This window comes from Apteryx mantelli, chromosome 4, assembly GCF_036417845.1.
Source record: "Apteryx mantelli isolate bAptMan1 chromosome 4, bAptMan1.hap1, whole genome shotgun sequence".
Taxonomy (NCBI): domain Eukaryota; kingdom Metazoa; phylum Chordata; class Aves; order Apterygiformes; family Apterygidae; genus Apteryx; species Apteryx mantelli.
The window spans coordinates 53,345,423-53,368,101 of NC_089981.1; the positions used below are offsets into that span (position 1 = coordinate 53,345,423).

The 22,679-nt window shown below is 34.8% G+C and overlaps 1 protein-coding gene and 1 long non-coding RNA gene across 12 annotated transcripts in view; one reads left to right on the forward strand and one right to left on the reverse strand.

The window, feature by feature from the left end:
• EIF2AK4 (eukaryotic translation initiation factor 2 alpha kinase 4) overlaps window positions 1-22,679 on the reverse strand; it is a 40,611-nt gene that overhangs the window by 1,965 nt on the left and 15,967 nt on the right. For 3 of the 11 annotated variants that reach the window (XM_067296622.1, XM_067296616.1, XM_067296623.1), the window contains 24 exons: window positions 21,968-22,051; window positions 20,487-20,609; window positions 19,888-19,992; window positions 19,594-19,651; window positions 18,780-18,859; window positions 17,992-18,093; window positions 17,334-17,384; window positions 15,978-16,214; window positions 15,303-15,378; window positions 13,517-13,638; window positions 12,375-12,424; window positions 12,111-12,279; window positions 11,581-11,697; window positions 10,761-10,826; window positions 10,039-10,209; window positions 9,325-9,459; window positions 9,097-9,255; window positions 8,227-8,355; window positions 6,818-6,904; window positions 5,605-5,717; window positions 3,891-3,949; window positions 2,682-2,779; window positions 1,389-1,457; window positions 726-770 (listed from right to left, as the gene is read on the reverse strand). In XM_067296622.1, the coding sequence (XP_067152723.1) occupies window positions 726-770; window positions 1,389-1,457; window positions 2,682-2,779; window positions 3,891-3,949; window positions 5,605-5,717; window positions 6,818-6,904; window positions 8,227-8,355; window positions 9,097-9,255; window positions 9,325-9,459; window positions 10,039-10,209; window positions 10,761-10,826; window positions 11,581-11,697; window positions 12,111-12,279; window positions 12,375-12,424; window positions 13,517-13,638; window positions 15,303-15,378; window positions 15,978-16,214; window positions 17,334-17,384; window positions 17,992-18,093; window positions 18,780-18,859; window positions 19,594-19,651; window positions 19,888-19,992; window positions 20,487-20,609; window positions 21,968-22,051 (2,505 nt within the window). Of the gene's footprint in view, window positions 1-138; window positions 243-316; window positions 428-725; window positions 771-1,388; window positions 1,458-2,681; window positions 2,780-3,890; window positions 3,950-5,604; window positions 5,761-6,817; window positions 6,905-8,226; window positions 8,356-9,096; window positions 9,256-9,324; window positions 9,460-10,038; window positions 10,210-10,760; window positions 10,827-11,580; window positions 11,698-12,110; window positions 12,280-12,374; window positions 12,425-13,516; window positions 13,639-15,302; window positions 15,379-15,977; window positions 16,215-17,333; window positions 17,385-17,991; window positions 18,094-18,779; window positions 18,860-19,593; window positions 19,652-19,887; window positions 19,993-20,486; window positions 20,610-21,967; window positions 22,052-22,679 lie in introns of those variants that run through there. The other 8 variants (XR_010884163.1, XR_010884165.1, XR_010884164.1 and 5 more) reach the window with 8 other exon arrangements.
• Window positions 1,426-13,691, forward strand: LOC136992084 (uncharacterized). The gene is made up of 3 exons (XR_010884166.1): window positions 1,426-1,509; window positions 13,324-13,410; window positions 13,606-13,691. It is a non-coding gene; the product is annotated as an uncharacterized lncRNA (long non-coding RNA).

Consider the following 22,679-nt stretch of genomic DNA (forward strand, 5'->3'; position numbering starts at 1 on the left):
TCTCCACCATTTGGATAGACTGGATCAACTAAGTATTTTGAAAATATTTTATAATATTTCACTGAGGTCTGATTACCAGCTAAGCACTGCTTCAGAGCAGTAGACATAAAACATGCATGTGAGTACCAGATCCACTTCCAGGCCAGATGTCATTCTTTAGAGTTTTTTGGAGGAGTCCATCTCTCTAATGAGAATGTCTGACTTTAAAGCCACTGCTCTCACTGGAGGAAGGAAAAGAACTTCTTTGTTTTTTCTAATCAAGAGGTTTCTGAGTTGTTAAAGTGGTCAATAGAGTACTCATACATCCTCTATTTACCTTGGCCTCACTAAGAGATGGTTCAGCTACTGTACTCGAAACAATTGCCTCTGTATTTTGGGTCCTCCTTCGTTAATAGCTCCAAAAGAGCCTTTGCAAGCTTACAGGTTTCTGAAAAGGAGCAGTAAGATTTAATTTCATTTAACTGTTTTTAGGAGAAACCTCAAGCTTTGGATTAAGAGCTTCTGATGGTGTCTGTGCATTTGGCAAAATGATTTTTTCTAGCCTCATTCAAGCCCTTTGGCTAAAAAAGTGCTTTGAAGTTTTAAAACCCAATTCAAACGCCTTCAAAAAAAAAAAAAATGTTATGGGTGAATTTTACATTCGACTCCATTAGGGTCAAAACTTAAAATCTGTTGTTCAATTAGGGTTTCAATTAGAGTTTCAAAGACAATACTTAGCTGCTTACCTCTAATGATAAGAAGCATATCACAGTATCTTTTGGCAGATCTACCTGCAAAAATAATATAAAGGAATCAAATATTTAACAGTTTTTATTCCTGTTGTCAATTTTCCAACTTGAGATTATCCGTGTAAAAGGGAATCAGAAATTCTGATTTCCGCAGAGGAACCCATATTGACAGAACTGGGAATTTGCCAAAGTTTTAAGTATTTTAAACAAGCTATTCATGAAAGATTTCGTTAGGGAAAGCTACAAATAGGCAAACAGGTTTGTTCTTTGAAAAGTATGTACCATTTTAAAGTCCTTTGTGACATGCTCAGCAAAGCCTAAAAACTATACACAAAAGCCATGTTGGTTTAAATGTAACAGCAAATCTAGCAGGAACAAGTCATTAAATCTTCTACCACCATAGCTGGGATAAGTATAGCTTAAGACTTTACAACTAAACACTTGTTAAACAAGTATTTTGTTCTGTGCAACTGTCCAATACCCAAATACTTTTCAAGCATCAAACAAACATGATACGGGTCTTTAGCTAGAAGTTTCTTTTGGTTACGTTTGCTGTCTCTACTGTGAGACTAATGGAAGTAATTTGTTCCCAAATAGCAATTGCATCACCCAGTTCAATTAAAGGTTTGAAATTAATGCATGCTTCTGCAAAATACTTACTGCTAAAATCTCAATCTCACTTGTTTTCTGTTGCAGGCTAGAAATGAATGTCTGAAGTCTTGTTTGTACCTGCCAACAAAAGATGGGCAAAAGTAAAATGCATACTGCTTCTGTGACACAGGTTGGGAACACTTGCTTTCTATTTTATAGATTATGAGAAAAGAAGAGGCTGACTCTAACACAAGATGTAGAACTTTTGATCTTATTTAAACTAAAATTTACATTTAACATAACTTTCAGTAACAAACAAATCCATAACCACCCTTGCAGCAATGGGAAAGATTTGATAATACCGGTACTATACTAAAGCAGATAGTCAGAACTGCATGTTATGTTGTGAATTCTTGTGTATGTAGATCAAAATTGCATTTCTATTTATGGGCATTAGATTACTTTTCAGAGGAATATGATGCTGTATGCTGGATACGCTGAATTGTCTCTAGCTAAAGGAGGATGACTGATTTGAGGGCAATAGCAAAGTGTGTGCCTCATGCCTTGTAATGCTGTTTTCAGAGCAAACTATAATCATGCAAGCATAGCATCTTACAGAAATGGTTGCAGCCTTGCATAAAAATGGGTTTTAGTACCTTAGAAAGATGCTTGAAAACCTTAATATAGCAAGTCTGCTTAGCTCAAAGCTCAGAGAGTAACGTCTACTTGTTTATTTATGTCCCAAGAACTTTTTACAGAGGTGATTTTTGTTCAACACCTAAATTTGAATTAAAGAGGGGATAAAATTACAGTTATGTTTTACCATGTAATCTAAATATCTTGAAGCCAATAATCCTAAATGAGCAACTTCTGACATTTGTTTCTAGCATCATTCCACCTTTTCTACAATACTATTATATTGTGTTTTAGCTGTGTTTTTTTTTTAATCTGGAATTTTTTCTTAGGCCTTTATGTTGAGGCAACATAATGAAATGCATATGGAGTATGTTTTACAAACATGTTGCATACAAAAACCAGGCTGAATTTGCAACTTTAACATGCTTGAGCATTTACAAGAAGTAGGAAATTCCAGAAACATTGTTCCTATTACAGTGAGATTTCTAATATACATGTATAACGATAGCTGTGCCACAGCAATGTTACAGATAATACCCAGGGTCCTAAACATTAAAAAAATTTTCCTCACCTTCAACCCTCTGTGTTGTTCCCAGTCTCTTTTATGAATAAAGAATAAACAGAATGTAAACAAGTAATTTAGGTGCTATGGAAAATGTGAATTCCAACATCCTTAACTTCTAAGGAATAATTCTTAATACTTATTCGATTTGTGTGCATGTGTACCTGAATTTCTTGACGACGCCTGGCACTGGCAGATAATTTTTCAGGAGCTATAACACTAACATTAGGCACTATAAGAGTTCCATGAGAGTCAAACACACCTAAGATGCAAACATATAGTTTCAGAATACATTCTATGTTTATACAAAAAGTAACCAGAAGCAGAAAATTCACAAATATTAATCAGCAAAGAACTATATAGCATAAAGTCCAAAGATCACTAAAGAAAAAGTAAGTCAAGTAGATAGGATAGTGGAACATGTGCAAGTAGATTCCCAAATGCTAATTTATGACTTTGAAAGACTGGTAGCAATAAAAAATTTGGTATTTTCCATCTGTGTTCCCTGAAATTAACACAAGGTTCCAAATGGAACACAGAATTCTACAGAGCACTATAGCATATCTAATACCAAAAACTATTAAAAGAATGAGGCAATGATTAATGCCCAGTCCAATAGTAGATTCAATTAAAAAAAAAAAGATAAGCAATTTCATGGATTAATTGCTGATTTTGAAATCCAAATTGTCACTTCAGGTAATCACAGAAAAACTGAGTTAAGTGTGGCAACCGCTGCCCCACTGTTATGAAAGAAAAAGATTAGTTTTTCTTAAACCAAAACCAAGAAAACACCCTATACAAGCATTTATTACAATACTAATTATCAAAAACCTCAAACTTTATCTTATGCACAGAGCAAGTACTTAAGTTTTTTTTTTTAATATGCAAAATTTAGTTATCAGAGTAAGGAATGCAAATCTGTAGCTAGATATGTAAGGTATTCTCACTTGAAGAAAAAAAATCTTAGCAGAACAGTAGTTCAAAGTGCATGACTCAAGACTCACAATCACAAATCACATCATTTTTCAACAAGATGACATTTAACTTCTCACCAATAATGTGTTCATGTTTTGTTTTTTTTCCCCTCCCTCCAAAATCACTGCAGCAAAGAATACTTGTATGGAGAATGTTCTATCTGCTGGTCTGAGCAATTATATTTTGTTAGTTTGGAGAAAAATTCAGTTTTAAATTGCTCAGGACAATGTTTGAGATCAGGAGGAAGTGTCTCTAACCAGATACACTGCTGGAAAACATTTTATTCCTCTGACTTTGACAATACATTTAAAATTATGATCCAACAAATACTTCTTACAAACAGTATTTCAACAGAGACAGAAATCAATGTGTATTTTCTATAACTAGAGATCAAATACCTGAAATATTAGCAAATGATCCCTTTTGATTTTGTACTGAGAGATTATCTGAGGTTTCTCTAAAAATAAACAAGAAAGACAGGGAAATAAATTTACATAATGAAAGAATACTGCAATAACTCTGGGTTCGAGATTATCATACAAGTATGCTTATTTTACTCCAACAATTGAAGAAGTTTATGGAGATTCCCAGCATTTACCTGCAGATTAGATTTTCTATTCTGGAGCAGGTAGGAAAGCATACAAAAGAACTGCATTATAAAATATCATTTAGCATGCCCAGCAGATTACACAAATAATCCAGTGCCAATAGCCCAGCAATCCTTAAATTTCCCATGGATACAAAAACACTCTTGTGCTTCCTGTCCTCCAACAATGATTTGGATCCTATATACTAGAAAGTATTATAAGCAATATTCTCTCCGAATTGTGAATTTAATCTATAGCTTTTTACAGGTTTCTGTGAGATAATATTAAAGCATCAAAGTAATATTTATAATGTCACACAAATTAAAAGCAGCTTTCAGTTATTAGTTCGAATCCTTTTACTTTCCAAATTCAGGATTTGTTAACAAAGAAACCTGCCAGTATTAGTACAATCATATTATTGCATTTCTCTGTTTAATATCATCAAATATGGGCTTTTCTATATTCTGTTCTCAGGATCTGTAAGTAAGATTCCTTTTAGACACTATGCTTTTCTTTCATAACCTTTACTAGATCCTGTAGGTCTGTCACAGAACACATAAGAATCATGTTAGCAGCAAAATCAAATGCTGACAAAGACTGGCAGAGACCAGATTAAGGATAATGAAGAGGTGGGTAGCAGAAGAAGATGTCCTTCCCCTGCAATTAAGCAAACTATTGAGACTTAAGTCATAGCTTGAAGACTTCTTTTATTGTAAAGCCTGTTCAGAAATACAGATAGCAAATCTGTTAGCTTCTTAATTCTTGTTTGTGTGACTAAAGCATGTCTGTTGCTGCTGCCATGGTGTGCATATGTACATACGCACACACATTATATTAACATATATACATGTGTGTATAATTATATATTTACAAAGAGGTGTGTGTGTGTGTGTGTATAAGTTTTACTGTGTGTGCACACACAGGCCTGACTGTAGCCTTTCCAGTGATTTTTGTACTAATTTCTACTGGTCACATTACATAGTAATTTTAACAAAGATATGATGATGAGGTGTTGCATCCCAAATCTTTGCCAGGTGTTACTTTCACTTGTGCCAGTCAGGCCATACAGTTGTGCTACAATCTCACCTTCATTTTTACTGCATCAGCTCTGCCTCAGAATGAAAGGGAATTGCTGCTTTGATTCTCTGATTACTACATGGTATATGAATGTAAGAAGGATTTCCAGGCAGGCCTGCAGTACGTACAGTACTGGTGTTCGAGTAGTGTTTGAACTGGCAACCGGAGCACAACTCTAGTGAACAGAGGGCTTTAAATTTCTGAAGTCCTAAGGACGTTTGAGGTTATTTTGATTGCTAGAGAAATCAATTCTTAATCTCAGTGAAAATAGCAATTCTATAACTAAGCCCTTTGCTTTCTTTTCCCCGCAAAAGCAATTTGGCAAAGATCTTATCCTTTATGGAATAAAATCAAAGTTTAAGTAAGCATTTCTTAAAATTATTTAATTAAAAAAGCATGCAATCACTTGTAATTTTGACCGTTCATGTTCACTTGTTATGCTACTTACCTACTACATCTTTCATCACAGATTTTAGTTTTCAGTTTCTGGACCAGGTGATCTACTAAGTCAGATTCTAAAATCCTTTTCTCCGTCTGCCTTTCCTTCTCAAAGGATTTCACCTATGATGTATTTCAGTGATTCTTAGATTGCTGATTCTTAAAACTGCATGTGAATAAATGTCTCAAATTTAAACAAAAACAAACTGGATTAATCACCCATTAAAGGCGAAGCAGTGAAAGGGAAGAAACTATCATCATTACCAATCAATCACTGCCAAATAAAACTTTGATTTAATTATATTTTTTTTGCAACCAATTTCCTCTACATTCCCAAAACTTGAACTTGCTTAGCTACTTGTCTTTAAGATATGATCATTAATTTTGAAGAGAATAGTTTATAGGTACAAACACCACATTAATAAAAGCATATATGGATTTGAACTTTTCTTTAGTTAAGGAATTATTCTGGAATTGTGCTTGGCTTTCAGTCTGCCACAGTTACACTCAGACATTCAAACAATTTATTTGCTCCATCTTTACCAGAAAAAGACTAGTCAGTCACAATGCCATTCAACTTGTTATCATGCTCTTTGTTGGTTTTGCTCTGATAAAACCATATTTAAAAAAACCAAACACTCTAAGAGTCTCATGGAAGGCACAGATACATCTCATTCTCATCATCAAAATCTACTTGTTCATACCATTATTGTACAGTTATTTGTCCTCTCTGTTACAATGAGAAAGAGAATGAATAACAAGTGAAAAATATTTTAGTAACACAGACTGGCTAGATGACATGACTGTGCCAGATCCTGTCAAATGATTACTTTTTTTTCCATTAAATGAGTACAGATCTTTTTCATAATGATACCGAATCAAGGATATTTTAGAACTGTTCACTTCTTTTTTAGATTTATAATTTAGTTATATTTGTTTTGTAACTGTAGAAAGCTGTCAGCTGGAAAGAAGGCTGAGTCAATTAATTCATTTCATAGTTTCAAAGAAATCTGAGACAATGGAAAACTTCTTCCACATAAAGACACACTGATAACTCAAAGTGAAGCAACGTTTGCATTAATTTTAAGACTTTTTCTCCTAGTTAAGGAGGTTGGTGAGTAACAGTGTAATGGAGAGATAAGAAGCAGACTTTTCTTAAAAAGTGCAGAACAACAGATTATAAATCTGAAACACCAACAAACATCTTCCTGGCCCACGCTTACCTTTACATGACTTCCTTCTTTATCAGACACAAGAGCCACATACGTAATCCCAGAGCATTTGCAATATTCCTGTAGTTCTTCCTGGGACTAAGACAAGATGGGGCAGGGAGAATGGAACAGAAATTTGGCAGATTATAAAATGATCACTTACACAACCAGGTCTCCTATCCTCAGTTAAAATAACCTGATATGCAGTAGTTGCACTGAGTATATAATCTTTCAAGTGAGGAATGCTGTATTAACAAGTCCAGGAGGTGAAACTTCCTTATGGATATATTTATCCACCTGATGTTCCTTAAAAATTGAAATCTGGCTAAGTCTACACTAGATAAACAAGATGTCCTGAGGTTAGCCCTGCAGTCATAGTTCCCACACGCATGTGCTAGCTGAATTCACTCTATGGGCAAGGCATGCTCTGCAGCACACCCACTGTCCTAGCTACACAGCCTTCCTATGGGGGGTATTTTGGAGTGCACTGCTGCTTCCTCCTTGCCTGCCTTCCAAGTGTCCTCCCAAAGGAAACTCAGACAATATTGGAAAAGTGAAATGCAGTCCAGTCTCCTTTCAGCATGGATGCAGATGCAACTAGGGACCAGAATGAGGAACAGTCTATGGAGCCCCACAGCGTAGACTTAGCATCATGCATTCATGCATGCATGCTATCATGCATTTCAGCAGATTTAGAAGACAACGCCAGTTGCATACATTCTTTGAATCAAATAAAGTTTACAGAGATCCATTCTGTTACGGTAACATTTTCATCTCACCTCCTTTCTACACTGTAGAAGTCTACATTTGAGCTAGACACTGTAAACTCATTTTCAGAGCCAAGAGGTCAAAATGGCACTTTTAAGGCACAACTTTAACTGACTTTACACATTATCTTCAGGATGACATGAGGTTCCAAAAGTGCTAGTTTCTCTCTATTAACAGCTCAGTCCTGCATGACTGGCACCTTTTCATGAAAGCTGACTCCAGTTGGGTTTTATGTAAATCTGAGCCTGACTTATGCCATTCTCAGTGCTGAACTTATGGCAGTGCTTGCTATACTGACTTGGCAGCGGGTTGCAGGCAGCACTGGACAGAGATAAAAAATACCCAAATCTTCATCCCTTAAAAATTGCAAAAGGAGGAGAACCCAGCATGGTCATAGGTAAAGCATAATGATCTGGAATAGAGGAATCGAAACTGTGGAAAATATTATGCTGAAAGAGTACTAAAAGGTCAGCAAGCAACTGAGTGGCTCAAACTGTCTCCTCTGCAGCACATGACTCAGAACAGGCAATTCAGTGGTATTTCTTTTGTTAGTCACCAGCTGACATACTTAAAGCTGAACCAGAATAATCTTCTGGTAATTGCAACCACTATTAAAAGATACTTCAGTTAACATATGTGGATAGAAGCTGTACCTGGGACCAGTCATACATTATTTCAGCTGGAATTCCTGCAGTCCAGAGTTTCTGAACAATACTGATAGCTCTACCCATTGACATCTGACCAGCACTTACAACCAGGAGGTCACATGAGCTGACAGAAACCTGAAGTAAAAGTAAAAACAAGGGGGACAGTATTAGCAACCAGACCTCCTTTTTCCCAATATAAAGCAGTCAATGGAGCAAAGGAGGATAAACATATTATTGTATTTCAAAGCACATCAATCTGAAATAAAGGGTTAGATCCACCTCTTTTTAGATCCACCATATTCCTAAGCATGTTTGAAAGTAATCATTTCGCTGAACTTTGCTCTTTGACAAATAAGGCATCTGTACAGTCTCAGCTGCAAAGTATCCTAGCCTTTCCTTTCTTTTCTTCCTGCCCTGCTTAGCAGTGTTAATTTATTCTTATAAAGGTAAAGTTTAAAATACACATTCCACAGCAAAGTGAAATTGTGTGACATGTACAGAGTAGTCTATTTTCTTAAGCTCCCTTCCACCTCCAATCATTTTATACAGGGAGAAGTGGTAGGGGCAAAGTAACACTTACTAGCTAAACATCTAGCATGGTATTCTTGTCTGAAACAGGACATTTTTCTCTTAGACTATGCATTGTTTAAATTAAAAGGCTATGAAAGTCCCTCTCTTCCCTGAATTCTTATTTTTTTAAAAAAATTCTATGTAGAGAAACACAGAAGAAAACAGGTCATCTTGATGCTTGCTGTCTATTTCAGTTTAGTATTATTTTGCACATCTGAGCTTCTTATTTTTTCCCTTTCTGTGACTACAAGTAGGTTACTGAAATGTCAGGACTAAAAAACAAACAAACAAACACCGAAAACATACAGAATCCTCCATGCTGGAAACAGCAGCAGTTATTTTATCTATAGCTATGCTGACTCCAACAGCTGAAGGAACTGGTCCTACTGTCTGTGGTCCTCTAAATTGTGGTATCTGAAAACAAGAAAAAAAAACAAAGCAAAAAAAAACCCCCAATATCGCTGTCTTTGCAAAATGTCAAGAAGTTTTTTTTCTGTGTTTTTTTTTAGTTCATTAAAAGAGATGAGCACATACCAGATGATCATATCTCCCCCCAGCAGCAAGAATTTCAGGCACAGTTCTTTGTCTTCTTTTGATGTATGCTATAAACTGAAAGATAATACCATTGTGCTGCTGTATTTTGTAAACTAGTCCCAGATTTATAGAAACCTGTAAAATATAAATGAATGTGTGTCTTGTACCATTATCACTGGAAAATGTAATTCATTTCCTATTAGCACTATGCATTAAAAACCTATTTTCACATAAAGAAGACATATAAAAACACTGACAACCCAAAAAACTTAAAATACAATTAAAAATCAGGAAAGAATGCTTTAAACTTAAAGCATCACAAGACAACTACAGCATAAGACCCAAATAGCAAGCCTCAGGGAAGGGGTGCGAGTATGTAAAACCCTCAGCAATCATCAGCTTTTTCCATTTTCGAAAATATTTACAGGTTATTTCAAAATTTTAAAATCCTTTATGTTCTGGGTAATGCCTTCAATCTTGGCTGAAAATCTATGTAAAACAATTAAATGAAAATTAAGCCAGAGACTTCTGACATGAAAAGGTCTTATTCTGAAAATGCATCTCTAAAAATCAATACTATTATTATTACTTGTCATCAAAGCACGTTTTGATTTTTTTTTTTAATTCTAAAATATCAGTAATTTGTTTCCTGGCAAATGACAAGATCCAGTCATCTAAAAATCAATTAATTCATTAGCAGAATATTTTACAAACCTGAAGTTTTATTCCAAGTTGCTTTAACAGACCAATGATTTCCTCTAGATCCTTCATGCCATGCTTTAAGAGCTGAGTGACACCTGTTTTTTGTTTTATCATTGTGTTTAAAAATGGAAATACATTACTTGGCTCTCCCTTCTGCTCAATAAATCTGTAAAGTCGAGAAAGCTGAAAACAAAAATAAAATAAAAGCTAATATATTCAGCACCACTCACAGTGCTCATATAGGTAACATCTAAAAAAAAAAATTTTTTTTTGACTTAGTGTGGGTAAAATATCTACCTTTTTCACTCCTGTTACCTAGCAGCCTGATTTTACCTAATAACTTGAGAAAAGGAATAGACAAACAAAACTCTCATGTCCAGAAGTCAACTTCAACTCTCATTATACACAAGCCAGTATTTGCAGACAATTATTTTACATTTTTTCTAAGTTTCTTTTACTAAATACCACTGCACAATATTTCATTTACTCTTTAATTATTTGCAGGGTCTGAAAAACACATTTAAGAGAAGAGAGAAAATTGGAATGTAGCAGTACTGACTTACAGAGAGAGCAGAGAACAAAGTCATACCACTTCCAGAGAGACTGATCTATTTTGGACAGCAATTGCAATAGTTTATCTTTCTTCCTGTGGTTGAGCAAATTTCAAAGCAAATAAAATACTACTGATTTTTGCCAAGTTACAAGGAAATTAACACTGAAATAAAATTACTTACACTACTTGATGAGAGAGAGAGATTACAGAATTTGGCTTCTACTTCTCTTTTAGTTAACTTTTCAGTCTACAGCACAAGAAACAGATTCAAGCACATATTTAGAACTGAGTTACAAACAAAAAAAATTACTATTGCTGAGAAGAATTAAAACACAACTTTTTTGATTTATGAACTGCACAATTTATGAACTGCAATACCACCATGAAAGAACAAAAATGATAAATAACCCTCTTCTACTTATCTCTTAGTGAGGTCATATTTGGCTTGGTTACTTCAACAACAACAACAACAACAACAAACTTTTCTTGAAAAGCACTTCTGAATAAATGAATACAAAGGAATTCTGAAATGCATATGTAAATTAATAAAAAGATAAAAAAATACAATTGAAGAGGATTAATAAAAAAGATGCATTTTGTTGAGATTTACACACTCCCCTATCATTCAAATTAAATCTATTTTCTCTGCTTATGAAGTGGAAAATACCCACACACTATTAAGAAACAGCTGCACTAAATTTTCTATTGAAATAAAAACACTAAAATTTTAGTTTAATAGCCTACTAGTTCTTAATTATACAGGTGAATAATTTTCTCATAAACACACATTTAAAAATTATCTTAAAACATCCCAATCCAGAAGTAACAGAAAAGTTATTAATATAAATTTGTAGCTTGAATGTATTCAGCCTTTAAGTATATGAATACATGTTCCTTGGTAAGCTGGCAATGCCCTATTACTCATTTTTAAAGATAGCCCCACAGAATAAGATACTTTACAGTGATGAATACAAAGATTAGTTGAATAACTAATATCTTACCACAGCATCATACAGAATGATGTAGACTTGATTGAGTTTATCCTCTGGTATCCCACAGTGTAAAAGTATAGCTTTCAGTAAGGCAGTATGGTTCAAGTAAATACTGTAATTCCTTTCCTAGCAAAGCATAATAAGAAAAAAAAAAAAAACAACTAATGTTTTACTAGCATTCTAATTTCTTTAAAAAAAACAAAAAACTAAGCCTGTAATAACTTCTCCATTGTTCAAAACTAACTTCAGACCTCTCCTTCCATCACCTTATCTCCCACCTGTAACTAAAGAATAACAAGGTTTGCACCATTCTACAGTATTCTATGGCATCACTCGTCTAACAGAAGAGAGATGTTATTTCAATAGCGGTGTAAGGATTCAAACAGAAAATAGAAAATTCTTTCTTTTTTGAGGTTAAAGGAACTATTCTTTTTAAACACATTTGACTAAATATTTACTTAGATTAACATCTTAGGATGGAAGAAGAGTAAAAAATACTAAAAATTTTATTAACCAAAGAGTATGATTAGAGGATCTACCTGTAGCACTGGAAACTCTTGAATGATTTCTGAAATGGCATAAATTGTTTCTGCTACAGGCAAAAAGCTATTTCCAGAGGATGTAATAATGTCAAATGCACACTCTAGGAGTTCTTTGGGATGACAGCGGTCTAACTTTCGAGGTCTGAAAACTCGCTCTATACAGTATCTAAAGAAAACATCGAAGAATGAATCAGCATCTTCAGTGTTCACTGTCATAAAGCATGGCATCTGTACAAAATGTCATCTCTTTATGTCCCTTACCTTTTCAAGTTTGATATGTTATTTCTAGCTACATATCTTGCAAAAGGAATCTAAAAAAAAAAAAAAAGGTTGAAACAAAACATTCATTCTGACTATGCTCTGAAACTGGAGATGAGTTACTACTAAGGGGTTAACACTTCTACTCTCACATGTGTCATAATGCCTTAAAATGTTTGCCATAGCCAAATAAGATTAACTGTCTTTGGTCCAAGTCTTTAATCAGTAAAAACATTTTCCTATGTGAAGTTAGAGATGGACACAAATAACTGTCTTAATTATCCTGATACATGGAAAATGCATCACAAACTAAGGCTATTAAAATGTATTAGCAGGTATTCTGCTGTTCACATAATGATATAAAGGAATATTTGTTTAAGTTTTTGGCAACACATTTTCCAAAACTTGTAATTCCAACAGAAAGCTCAATATCATATGTTCTGCACAAATCCTTAACTGTGGATCATACCATATAGTTTGATGTTATGAATGCAAAGGAAAGATGAGTCATGCTGATCTTAAGTGAGTGCAATGGAATATAAAAAGTCAGGTTCTTTAACTGTCAATAACAAACAAACAAAAAAACCTAAGCACTTAGGTGTTAAATTAAGTACAAGTTAATTAACTACACTAACATTGCATATAATGTATATGGGTAGTAACTATGGAGGAATCACAGACAGTGTAACTTCAACTTTGCATGCAGCAGTCCCTCTCCAGAGTAGCCCTACAGCATGACTCTTAAGAGCATCTGTTAGCAGAGAGGAACACAAAACCAGACAGACTGTTACACACGTTCTCTACAAAGGCATGTAAAGAAGAAAGGAATATTGGAATTTTCATCGGTCATAGGAAGGGTCCTTCTTCTCATACAAGTGTAAGGAAAAAAAAAAAAAAAGCAGCAGTGACATCTACCACATTTATAACATGGCACTTTTTTCTTCCCTATGAGGTCAGGGCTCCAGCTACCAAGAACAAAACAACAGCACTAAGGAATACAGGAACAGACACTGAAAGATCCACTGCTTCAGCAGTCAGAGTAAGTAGAAGCCTAACCCAGATTCTTGACTGGTGAATCAAAAGCATCAAACAACAACACAGAATTCTCCAAGCCCAGCTTTGCCTGCAGAGAGGATACTACTTACTCTGAGGTCGTAAGGAAGCATAACCAGCATCCCACTGTGATCCATGAAATATGAAGCTTCATTATGTTCATACAGTTTTTTGTTTCTAGGCATTAGCAGCGGAGTATGCAGCTTGATGGCTCCTACATAAAGATGATAAAATACTATTACTTCCCATTTCAGAAGTACCATCTGCTTTTTATAAGCTCAAACAACCTGAGATGATAATCTCAATCAATACACATTATTTTGAATGTCTTTAAATGGTGAAGGAAAGTCTATTGAAGAAAGCCATCAAACAAACTTTGATGTTTTGTCTTGCACGCTTCTTGGAAGCCACAGGAAGCCCTCATAGAAACAGAGGAGACTTGCAAATTCCACAGTATGGCAGAATCTTGACCCTGTCCTCCCTATTTAAACACCATCTTTCACAAAGGCACGCATAAGGAACAAATAAGAAACTGTTAGGATACCAGTAGTACTATTTTGGTCTAGAGGCACTGCTATGGAGAATATGCATCATTGCAATACCATGAAAGACCAAGTTTGCTGGATCTTGTGTCTCAAAAGGTACCATAAGTGTTTATGGTTCACTTTAAAACCTCACAAATTTACCATTTGTTTTCTGGCAAAAGTAGCGTTTGCTGTATTTTACTACCATCTGTCTGTATGAATACAATCTTCATTAGAGCCTTTTTATAAACAATAATAACACTAATTATTGAAAAAATATTCTCCTGTTTTAAATTCTCTACTGATCCCCAAAAAGCTATTTTATTGTAGAAGCTTTACCAATGTCTTCAATTGGGTTTCGACATTTTTTTCAGCATTTAAAAGAGAGGAAAAAAAAAAGCCCCCCAAATAAGGAAATGCTAATCCCAATCATTACAGGTAACAGATACTATTTAATGGGAAAAAAATTCCACAAAACCCCAGTCTTCTTCCAAAAAAGAAGCTGAGTGAAAACGTTTCAATCTCTTCTAAACTGCAGACTGACAAATGCTTTCCAAAGTTTGACAAGTTTTAAATAAAGAGAGAAAAAAAAAGTAGCTTCTTCTTGTTTGGTTTTATATTTCCCAGTTTTTCATTCTTTTGTACTGCCAAAGCCTGATCATGCTTAATCAGATTATGATATATTAGGAAATCTGCCCATTTCTATTTTAAATTTTTTTTGCAGAAAGTAATTTAATAAACCACTATAAAGCAATGTGATTTAAAGCATTTCAAATGGGTCAATGTGTTCTTAAAAACTAATTTTAAGCAAATACTAACAATTAGATAAAGTCATGGAAAGAAAAAACATCACAGGCTATTAAACATCCTGACACCAGCTATGGCTCAGGAAGTTCCTGAAGAGCGTTAAGAGCAGTATCAGTGAAACCACCCATATACACTTCCTCTCTTTTTTCTACACTCTTTCTTAGGCCACCACATTCTGGCTACGGTCAGAGGGAAGTTACTGTGCTAGATGGATGTCTGGTCTCTCACTGTAGAGCTGTCCTTACATTCATATCTGGATTTTATGCATTTCCTACAAGCTAATCAGAACAACCAAATACATTCAAAAGACATCATATTAAGATTTTCCCTGTTCTTTCTATGGAGAATTTAAATCATTCGGGTTTGAAGTTGACAGCTATTACTAAGAAATGAAAATAACAGCAAAACACAATTTTAAACCTCAAATGATATGCAACTATTGTTCAACATACTTTGCAGCTCACGTGATAGTGGTAAAACCATTCCATTCCCTTAAATTCATTCAACCATGAAAAAGGAAGTGAACAACTTTTGTAAATAAACCCACCGTGTCTTTTAAAAATCCGGCTGACAGTCTCACATACATGCTGCTGTATCTTGGCTGCCCAAACAGAAAAACTACCCTGAAACCATCACAAATAAAAAGTACATAAGTAATTCATATGCCATGAACATCCTATGTGATATAGGTAATACGCATTCTGCTATCTTCTCCCACTATAATAAGTTGCAATGCTCTCATAATAAACAATAATTACAGTTATACAAAGCATTATTGTACTATGCTACCTTGTATTTTTAGATTTAGAAAGTTTTAAGAGTTTAGAAATAAAGAAGGATTATTTTAATTGCCACCGTTTAAAAGGCAGAAACTAGTCAAAGCCAAAACATTATGCCTGCAATCAGATGCAAGTACCATTAATTTGATAGAGATTAAGAGTAGAAAAGTAATCATGTGCATATAAGTTTGGAGCTTTTGCTGCTACAATCAAACATTGCTTACTTCTTCACTGAAGAATGTAAGGTTCAAATGGGAAGTGGGTATTCAAGAGCACATAGTTCAGATTTGTGGCTTTAAATGGCAACTGATTTGTAAGATTAATCTTATAGGTAATGCAATTATAGAAAACATGATTGGAGTTTACTCATAAATATTTTTCAAAATCCAAAACAGTTAAAAAAAAAAAAAAGAAAAAGAAAAATCTCCTCAACAGCAACAAACCTTCAGCATATCACTGTCATAGGTATAGTCTATAGCTGGAGATATGCGCTGCGAAAATATCTGACTCATCATAGTCCGGTAGGCCTTTCCGTCCACGTTGGCTAAGGTATGGTGAAGTACTTCATGAAGTTCGGACTCCTCCATTTGTGGTGGTGGAAGATGTTCACTTTTTAACAGCTCCACAGCGGTTGGTCGTGCAGCAGGATCATGGTTCAAGAGCCATGTAATAACCAATCTCTACAAGTTAAATCAAAATTTTATAGTTTTTTTTAATGCTAGCAGGATTTACAACAACATTCTTAGTCACATTACATTAATAAAATTATGCGACTACAGGAGAAAAAAAAGCAGTATTTGTATCTCTGGGGATGATATTCTTTTCTTATTAAATTCTAAATATCTTTTATTGTGATATTATCTGAATAAAAATTACTAAAACACAGACATTATTAGAAATTTGTTTATCTAGTCGAGTCTCTTGGGGTGACATAAAATACGTAGTGTCTTTCTGTTGTTCTATTATGCCAGTTCTGCCATCTCTTTATTAACAAAGAGAAGAGAAGACAATCATATGCATAACAACAAAGATTTATGAGTTATATACATTAAAGAAGTGGGAATTTTCCTGGCTGGTAAAAGTTCCATTTGACAAGTATTCAAACATGAATTAGACATATTTTGGTAAACTGTACAAGATGGAAACATTTTATGATACTAACAAGAACCAGATTGCTGTTCCACAGGCAAAACAGAAAAAAGCTGATGTCAGTGGTCAACAAGAGAGTCCACTTGTATAAGAAAAAAATTTCTCTAGATGGTCCGAAGAGATTATAGTGTTCTGTATCACTTCATTCCTGAGCCATGGAGGCCTGACTGAATAAAATGAGATTAAAAAAAGAAAAAAAAAAAAATCAAATCCATTGAGTTCTGGCTGTCCTAATTGCCAGAATACCTCTTGGCAGCTGTTTCCAAACTCAGAGTAGTCATTTTAACTTGCATACATTCTTTCTGTTCTGTGACACAGACCACTTTCAAAAGATTAAAGCAAGAGCTAAATAACATAGCTGCAATTTATCTGACCTGAGAGTCAGAACTGACCCTTAGAACTTAAAAGCTATGCCAGTGAACGTTGTGTTTCATTATGACTCTGCTCATGGAACTTCATGGGTAAGTATATTTCAGTGGCAACTTTACTTACTTTACTCTTTGAGATTTCATGGTTTTTTTTTAACTTTGTTCTAATGTCATGTAATAGTAACTTGGCAGAGATTGCTAATTTAAAATTAAGTGGGGAAAAATAATAATTAATGGTTCTTGACAGCGAATACCTAATAGTTAAAATGACTTCAAAATTACCTGCTTTGCATGCTTGACTTCGTCGAAGTCTTTTGGAAATACAATAGTGGGCTATAAAAGAAGAAATATGTTTGAATTAGAACAGGCAGTCCAGCTTGTGCAGGCTAGTCTTATTTTTAAGTCCTACATTTTTAAGCAGTGAGACTAGGTATTTTTATTGCCCACAGGAAAAACAATACCCACATGGCAAATTTATTTTGAAGAGCTAACAGCAAGAAAAATGTCGCTGAAATGCTTTTATGAAGTTTTGTAAAATTAAGTAAGAAACAATCCATGCTCAAAGACATTTACCAAGTACAATTATAGTCTACCAACTTGTTTCTGATCAAGACCCACAGGGTCTGAATCCAGGTGTACTAAACCCACAATCTCTTTATCTAAAGTTCACACCTCTAATGTTTTGCACTATAAAAATTAAATTTCACTGACAATGAGGCAAACACTGACTGGTGGTAATATCATTAGGAAATACACAATGCATTAAGGGGATGTCACCAGCAGCTCTAATTTTACTCTTTCTTTTTTATTACACAATTTATAAACTTTTTTTTTTTTTTTTAAAGATCTTCCTATGGAAAAATTTTTGCTAAGTTTTGCATACTTTTCCTGCTCTTAATAAACTGTTTGATGCACACAATCACTCTCTCTGCATACTTACTAGTCTTAGTTGACCAAGAACAAAGATTCTTTCTGATGCAGTACTCATGGGATGGTAAGACATTTCAAAGAATATTATCCCCAGACTGAAAAGGTCCACTTTCTAAGGAAGGAAAAATGGAAACCTGAATGCAATACCTGTGAATTTTCTGCCAGAAGATGACAGCAGAAAAAGAATAATGCTTTGGTTAAATTTCACACTATATTAAAGCCTGAGAGGTTGTGGTTTTTTAATAATTTTTGTTAAATGACACAATCCATTAAGGTCTGATAATCTGCAGTGCCTTCCATCCTGCAGCACTGCCATGAAATAAAACACTCCATTTCACTTTGAAAACATTCTTGCTTGGAAATTTATCTTGTCTCTGCACATAAACAGGATTCGCTTTAAGAAAAAAATGCACCCCCACTTCCGAATCCCCCAATATCAGACTGGCAATGCAGGAGAGCAATATATACTTCTGATGATGACATTTTGCCTTTAGTCCTCAAAAGACTGTAAGATTCCACCCTGTTCGTTTACAAAGGTCCTCCATGATTATCTGCTCTCAACTCCAAGTGGCTTGTACTTCGCCATGGTCACAGCACAGGCAGATAAACTGTCTTGCCTACATCCTTCTACCCTCAGTATCCTCTTAAAGGAATATTTCTCATTCCCTTGCTCATCTCAGAAGTCACACCACATTCCTGCTCTACTCTGAATTCATCTTTTTTGAGCATGAGTGGCTTGAGTTGTAGCTTGTACCCTAGAATCCATACTGCCTTTTTATTAAGTCTACTTAATCATACCTGATTATATGTAGATTTAGTGTTTCCTTGGACCTCTGGACTGACATACAGTGCAGTACCAACCATCCCTGTCAAACTACCTAAATGGCAAGAAACAAGAGTATTAGTTTCAAGAAAGCAGCAGAGAAACAGCATCAGTCAGGAACACCCAGTATCTTTTGTCCTCATTCCTTACAGGTGGTAATGCAGTCTGTAGTGAGAGATACCCAGGTATTCCTCAACAGTTCGCCGAACACACAGTTCTTACCTTTGCATGTCAAGTATCTGTTTCTATAATTTTATAGAATTTTAGTCAGTCAGCACACAATGACACTAGATTTCACTTCCACTACACTCACCTTAAGACATACAATATATTATCATTTTTCTCAAAACACAAAATTTAGCCTGTTATAGAGGGTATCAAAAAACAAGAAACAAAAAGCCCTGAAGTCTTGAAATTGCCCTGTACAGACAAGAGAACAGAAATTCAGGCAGAAGAGCCACACACAGATCCTCTACATCTCATCGTGGGAAAAGCACCAATCTGTGGCAGAAAGCTAACAGTAGAAGCAAATTCATTTTTAGGCATAACCATCAAGACAGCCAGATTATATGCAACATATCTACCAAGAAATTGGGTTTTTTTCTTCAGTAAAATAGGAGTGATGATACCACATCCTCCCAGAAAAAAAAAAAAAGAGAAAGAGAACCTCAAGGAACCAGCTTTTTATTTTCGAAGATGAATGGAAATTTTCTCTTTAACAGAGTACACAAGATTGTCTGACATAAGACTGCTTAAAATTAGTTAGAACAAGCTTCTATATATACTAACCTGATGCGTCAGACTTAGCACAATTATCTGAGTGATTTTCTTCTTGTTTAGAGACAGCCTGAAATCAGGGGAAAAAAAAAAGGGCTATTTTGTAAATGGCGCTTGAAAAGTTTCTGTTGGCTTTTCCTGCTGTTTTGGTTGGCAATACAAGGTTTTCTAGAACCTTAGAAATATAAAAAAAAATTATGGCATTCACTATATAAAGTCTGATGAACATTATCTTTTATTTTAATCTTTCATGTTATTACAACACTAAATTTGAGGGGTTTTTCATTCACTTTTAGATGTACTTACCGTATTTGCTGGATGATCTGTGGCTAAACCAAAATCACCAATTTTCACATGATCATCAGAATCTAAAAAAATGTTCACAGGTTTCAAGTCTCTGTGAATCATTCCCTGTTATAGTAGCGGAAGAAAAAAAAAAAAGACCCACAGAATATGAGGCATAACAAACACAATGCAAAACAAAACTCTCTTTATAACAGACTGAAAAACTGTATTAGATACTTAATTGTTATTCTATATGCAGTGGAAAACTACTGCATTAAGTCACTGATGATTAGTTTTAAAGCAAGACTGTAGTTTGTAGCCCAGAAGCTAGAAACAGTTTTCAGTGGTAAAAAATACCTAACACAACATTTTTTAAGCAAGGCAAATTTTTGTGACATAAGGAAAAAATCTAAAGTGATTCATTATCAAATTCAAGTTCATGATATTATATTCTAAAACCCTATAACAGATTTATAATGGACTAGGTAAGGAACAAACCTTGCTAATATATATAGTTATATAATCAAATACTCAAAAACGAGCAGAACAAGAAGAAATCCATACAGAAGAAGGCATGACATATATATTATGGACAGATCATAACCGTCATATTTACTAACCTTTTCATGAATATAAGCCAACCCATCTAAAATTTCTCGGAAAAGCCTCCAAAGCCGACTAGTGTCTTCATATAAGCCTTGGTCAATAGTATCCCTTAACGTGCTCTTTTCACAGTACTCCATCTTCAGTTGTGCATGGAAAGGGACAGAGCAGAAGAAAAAGCAATAAAAAAAAGACTATTAGAAACTTATACGTGTGAGCACATTAATGCTTGGTTCTTTTAATACACAGTTCAGGAGCAACCAATATCACCAAAACATTCAGTTGTCTGGAATGTTCCAAGAGATGTGTTTTAGCTAAAAAGAAAAGCATGCACTTACTCATGGGTATTACCCCATTTTCTGGAATGACTGTATTAGCTTATAAAGCAGTATATTCTCCAACATAAATGTTAAAAACAAGATGAACCCAGTCTAGCCATAATGTATGTTTAAACCAGCTTTTAAAGCATCTCTGGCTGTATTTTACTTGGTCCCTGAACAGCTTCTATTATGGATATGCCTAACACAGGCAAACAAGCTTATTGTGATCTAGTTCCACCTAGTCGCATCTTCCTTCCAGACAAGGACTAGCACTAAGTGCTTTATAAAAAATTGCACACCACCACAGAACAGATAGATGTGCTAATATACTTCTCCCAGAAATAGTCTAGCTCCCAAAAGAAGGAAGATGGTCTAAGTAGTAAAGCCTGAAGTTTTAAACCTTCAGGAACTTTGGTTTGTGTCTATTGCTGTATAATAGCATTACAAACTACCGTATTTCCTGTTAAAAAAAAAAAAGAAATACACTTGAAAAGAATGTGGACATTTTCACATCTATGAAAATGTAACACATCTATGAAATGTAACTGCACCTCTGGAAGTTAACACAGTACATTTCAACCCCTCACTGGAAATTAATTTCATAACCAAACTCAAGAATACTAGTTACAGTGTAAATGGGCAGGGGGGTATTCTAAGCAAAGAACAAGTACAGTACAGAAAGATAGGAAGCAGAAAAATACATTGCATTCAACAGCACTGGAAATCATTGCTTATCTTCAGCTGCTGTAATAAAGCTGGGTTTTTCAGGTTCAGTGCTCTGGAAGCCAGGGACTCAAGGAGGTATGTTTGTTCATTCTAAGGTTAGCCAGGGGTTGCCAAATTTGGTTGGTCCACAGGAAACAAAAGCAATCCTGTCACACACGATGGCACTACAAACCATTGCTCTCTCTAGTATGTTGCCGCAAGCCACTGCTGTGGAAGCCCACGAAGGTGTACGGACCCCTGTGTGCCGCAGCAGCTTCCTTCCTCACAGAAAGGATACAGACCATCACCAGCAAAACCTTTCAAAAAACTATTCTGTTGCAAAAAGAACACTGAACTTCAGTTTCATTTTGCACTTTTAAAAATGGCATTAATTTTCTCATCAAAAAAAGCAATTAATCTCTGCAGGTTGGAAAAAACAGCACTGTCTTCTCTGAAATCATGAGCAGCCTAACCTGGATATATAGATAATGTACTGTCTGAATCATTGGTGGCTTGTCTTCTTCTCCATGGCTATTCTGTTCATTGCATTCTTCATCCTTTATCACAGTGAAAGCAACAGAACAGTTAGCTACAGGAAGCAGTCCAAGGTTTTTTTTATGCATACTATTATTTTTTAATGGCTGGAACACATTCATGTGAACTAACCTTCTATGGCTGCCTTTTAATAACAGTAAAGCAATATATTGACATTTTTGTAACATCACTGCTTCTAGATCTGCTCTAAAAACAGACATGACCCAACTCTCACTTCCAAAGTATTTATAAATAACAATTTGCTATAACTAGACACTGGAAGAAGAACACTGCAGAAGCTCTGAATGAAATCTAAATCTCAGAGTGTATCACAAAAAAAAAATTTTGGGGGAAAATAAAATATATACAACATACTTAGTAAAGTAATAATGCAAAAATTTCAACTTAGATATAGAATATAAATCCTTTCTCTTCCTCTCCAGTGAAACATACTGCCCTAGATTTTGTTTCTGCCATCTGATCAAATTAGATATTGAAAGCTTTGTCACGCCAACATACATTTCAACAGAAAGAGGAAGGAGATCAAGCATTAAGATGAGCATCTTATAAACCATCAGGACTGACAAAGATAGATTCTATATGCTGTAGAAAACTGCATCAGCTTTCCAGAGATACAGTACGCTGACTTTT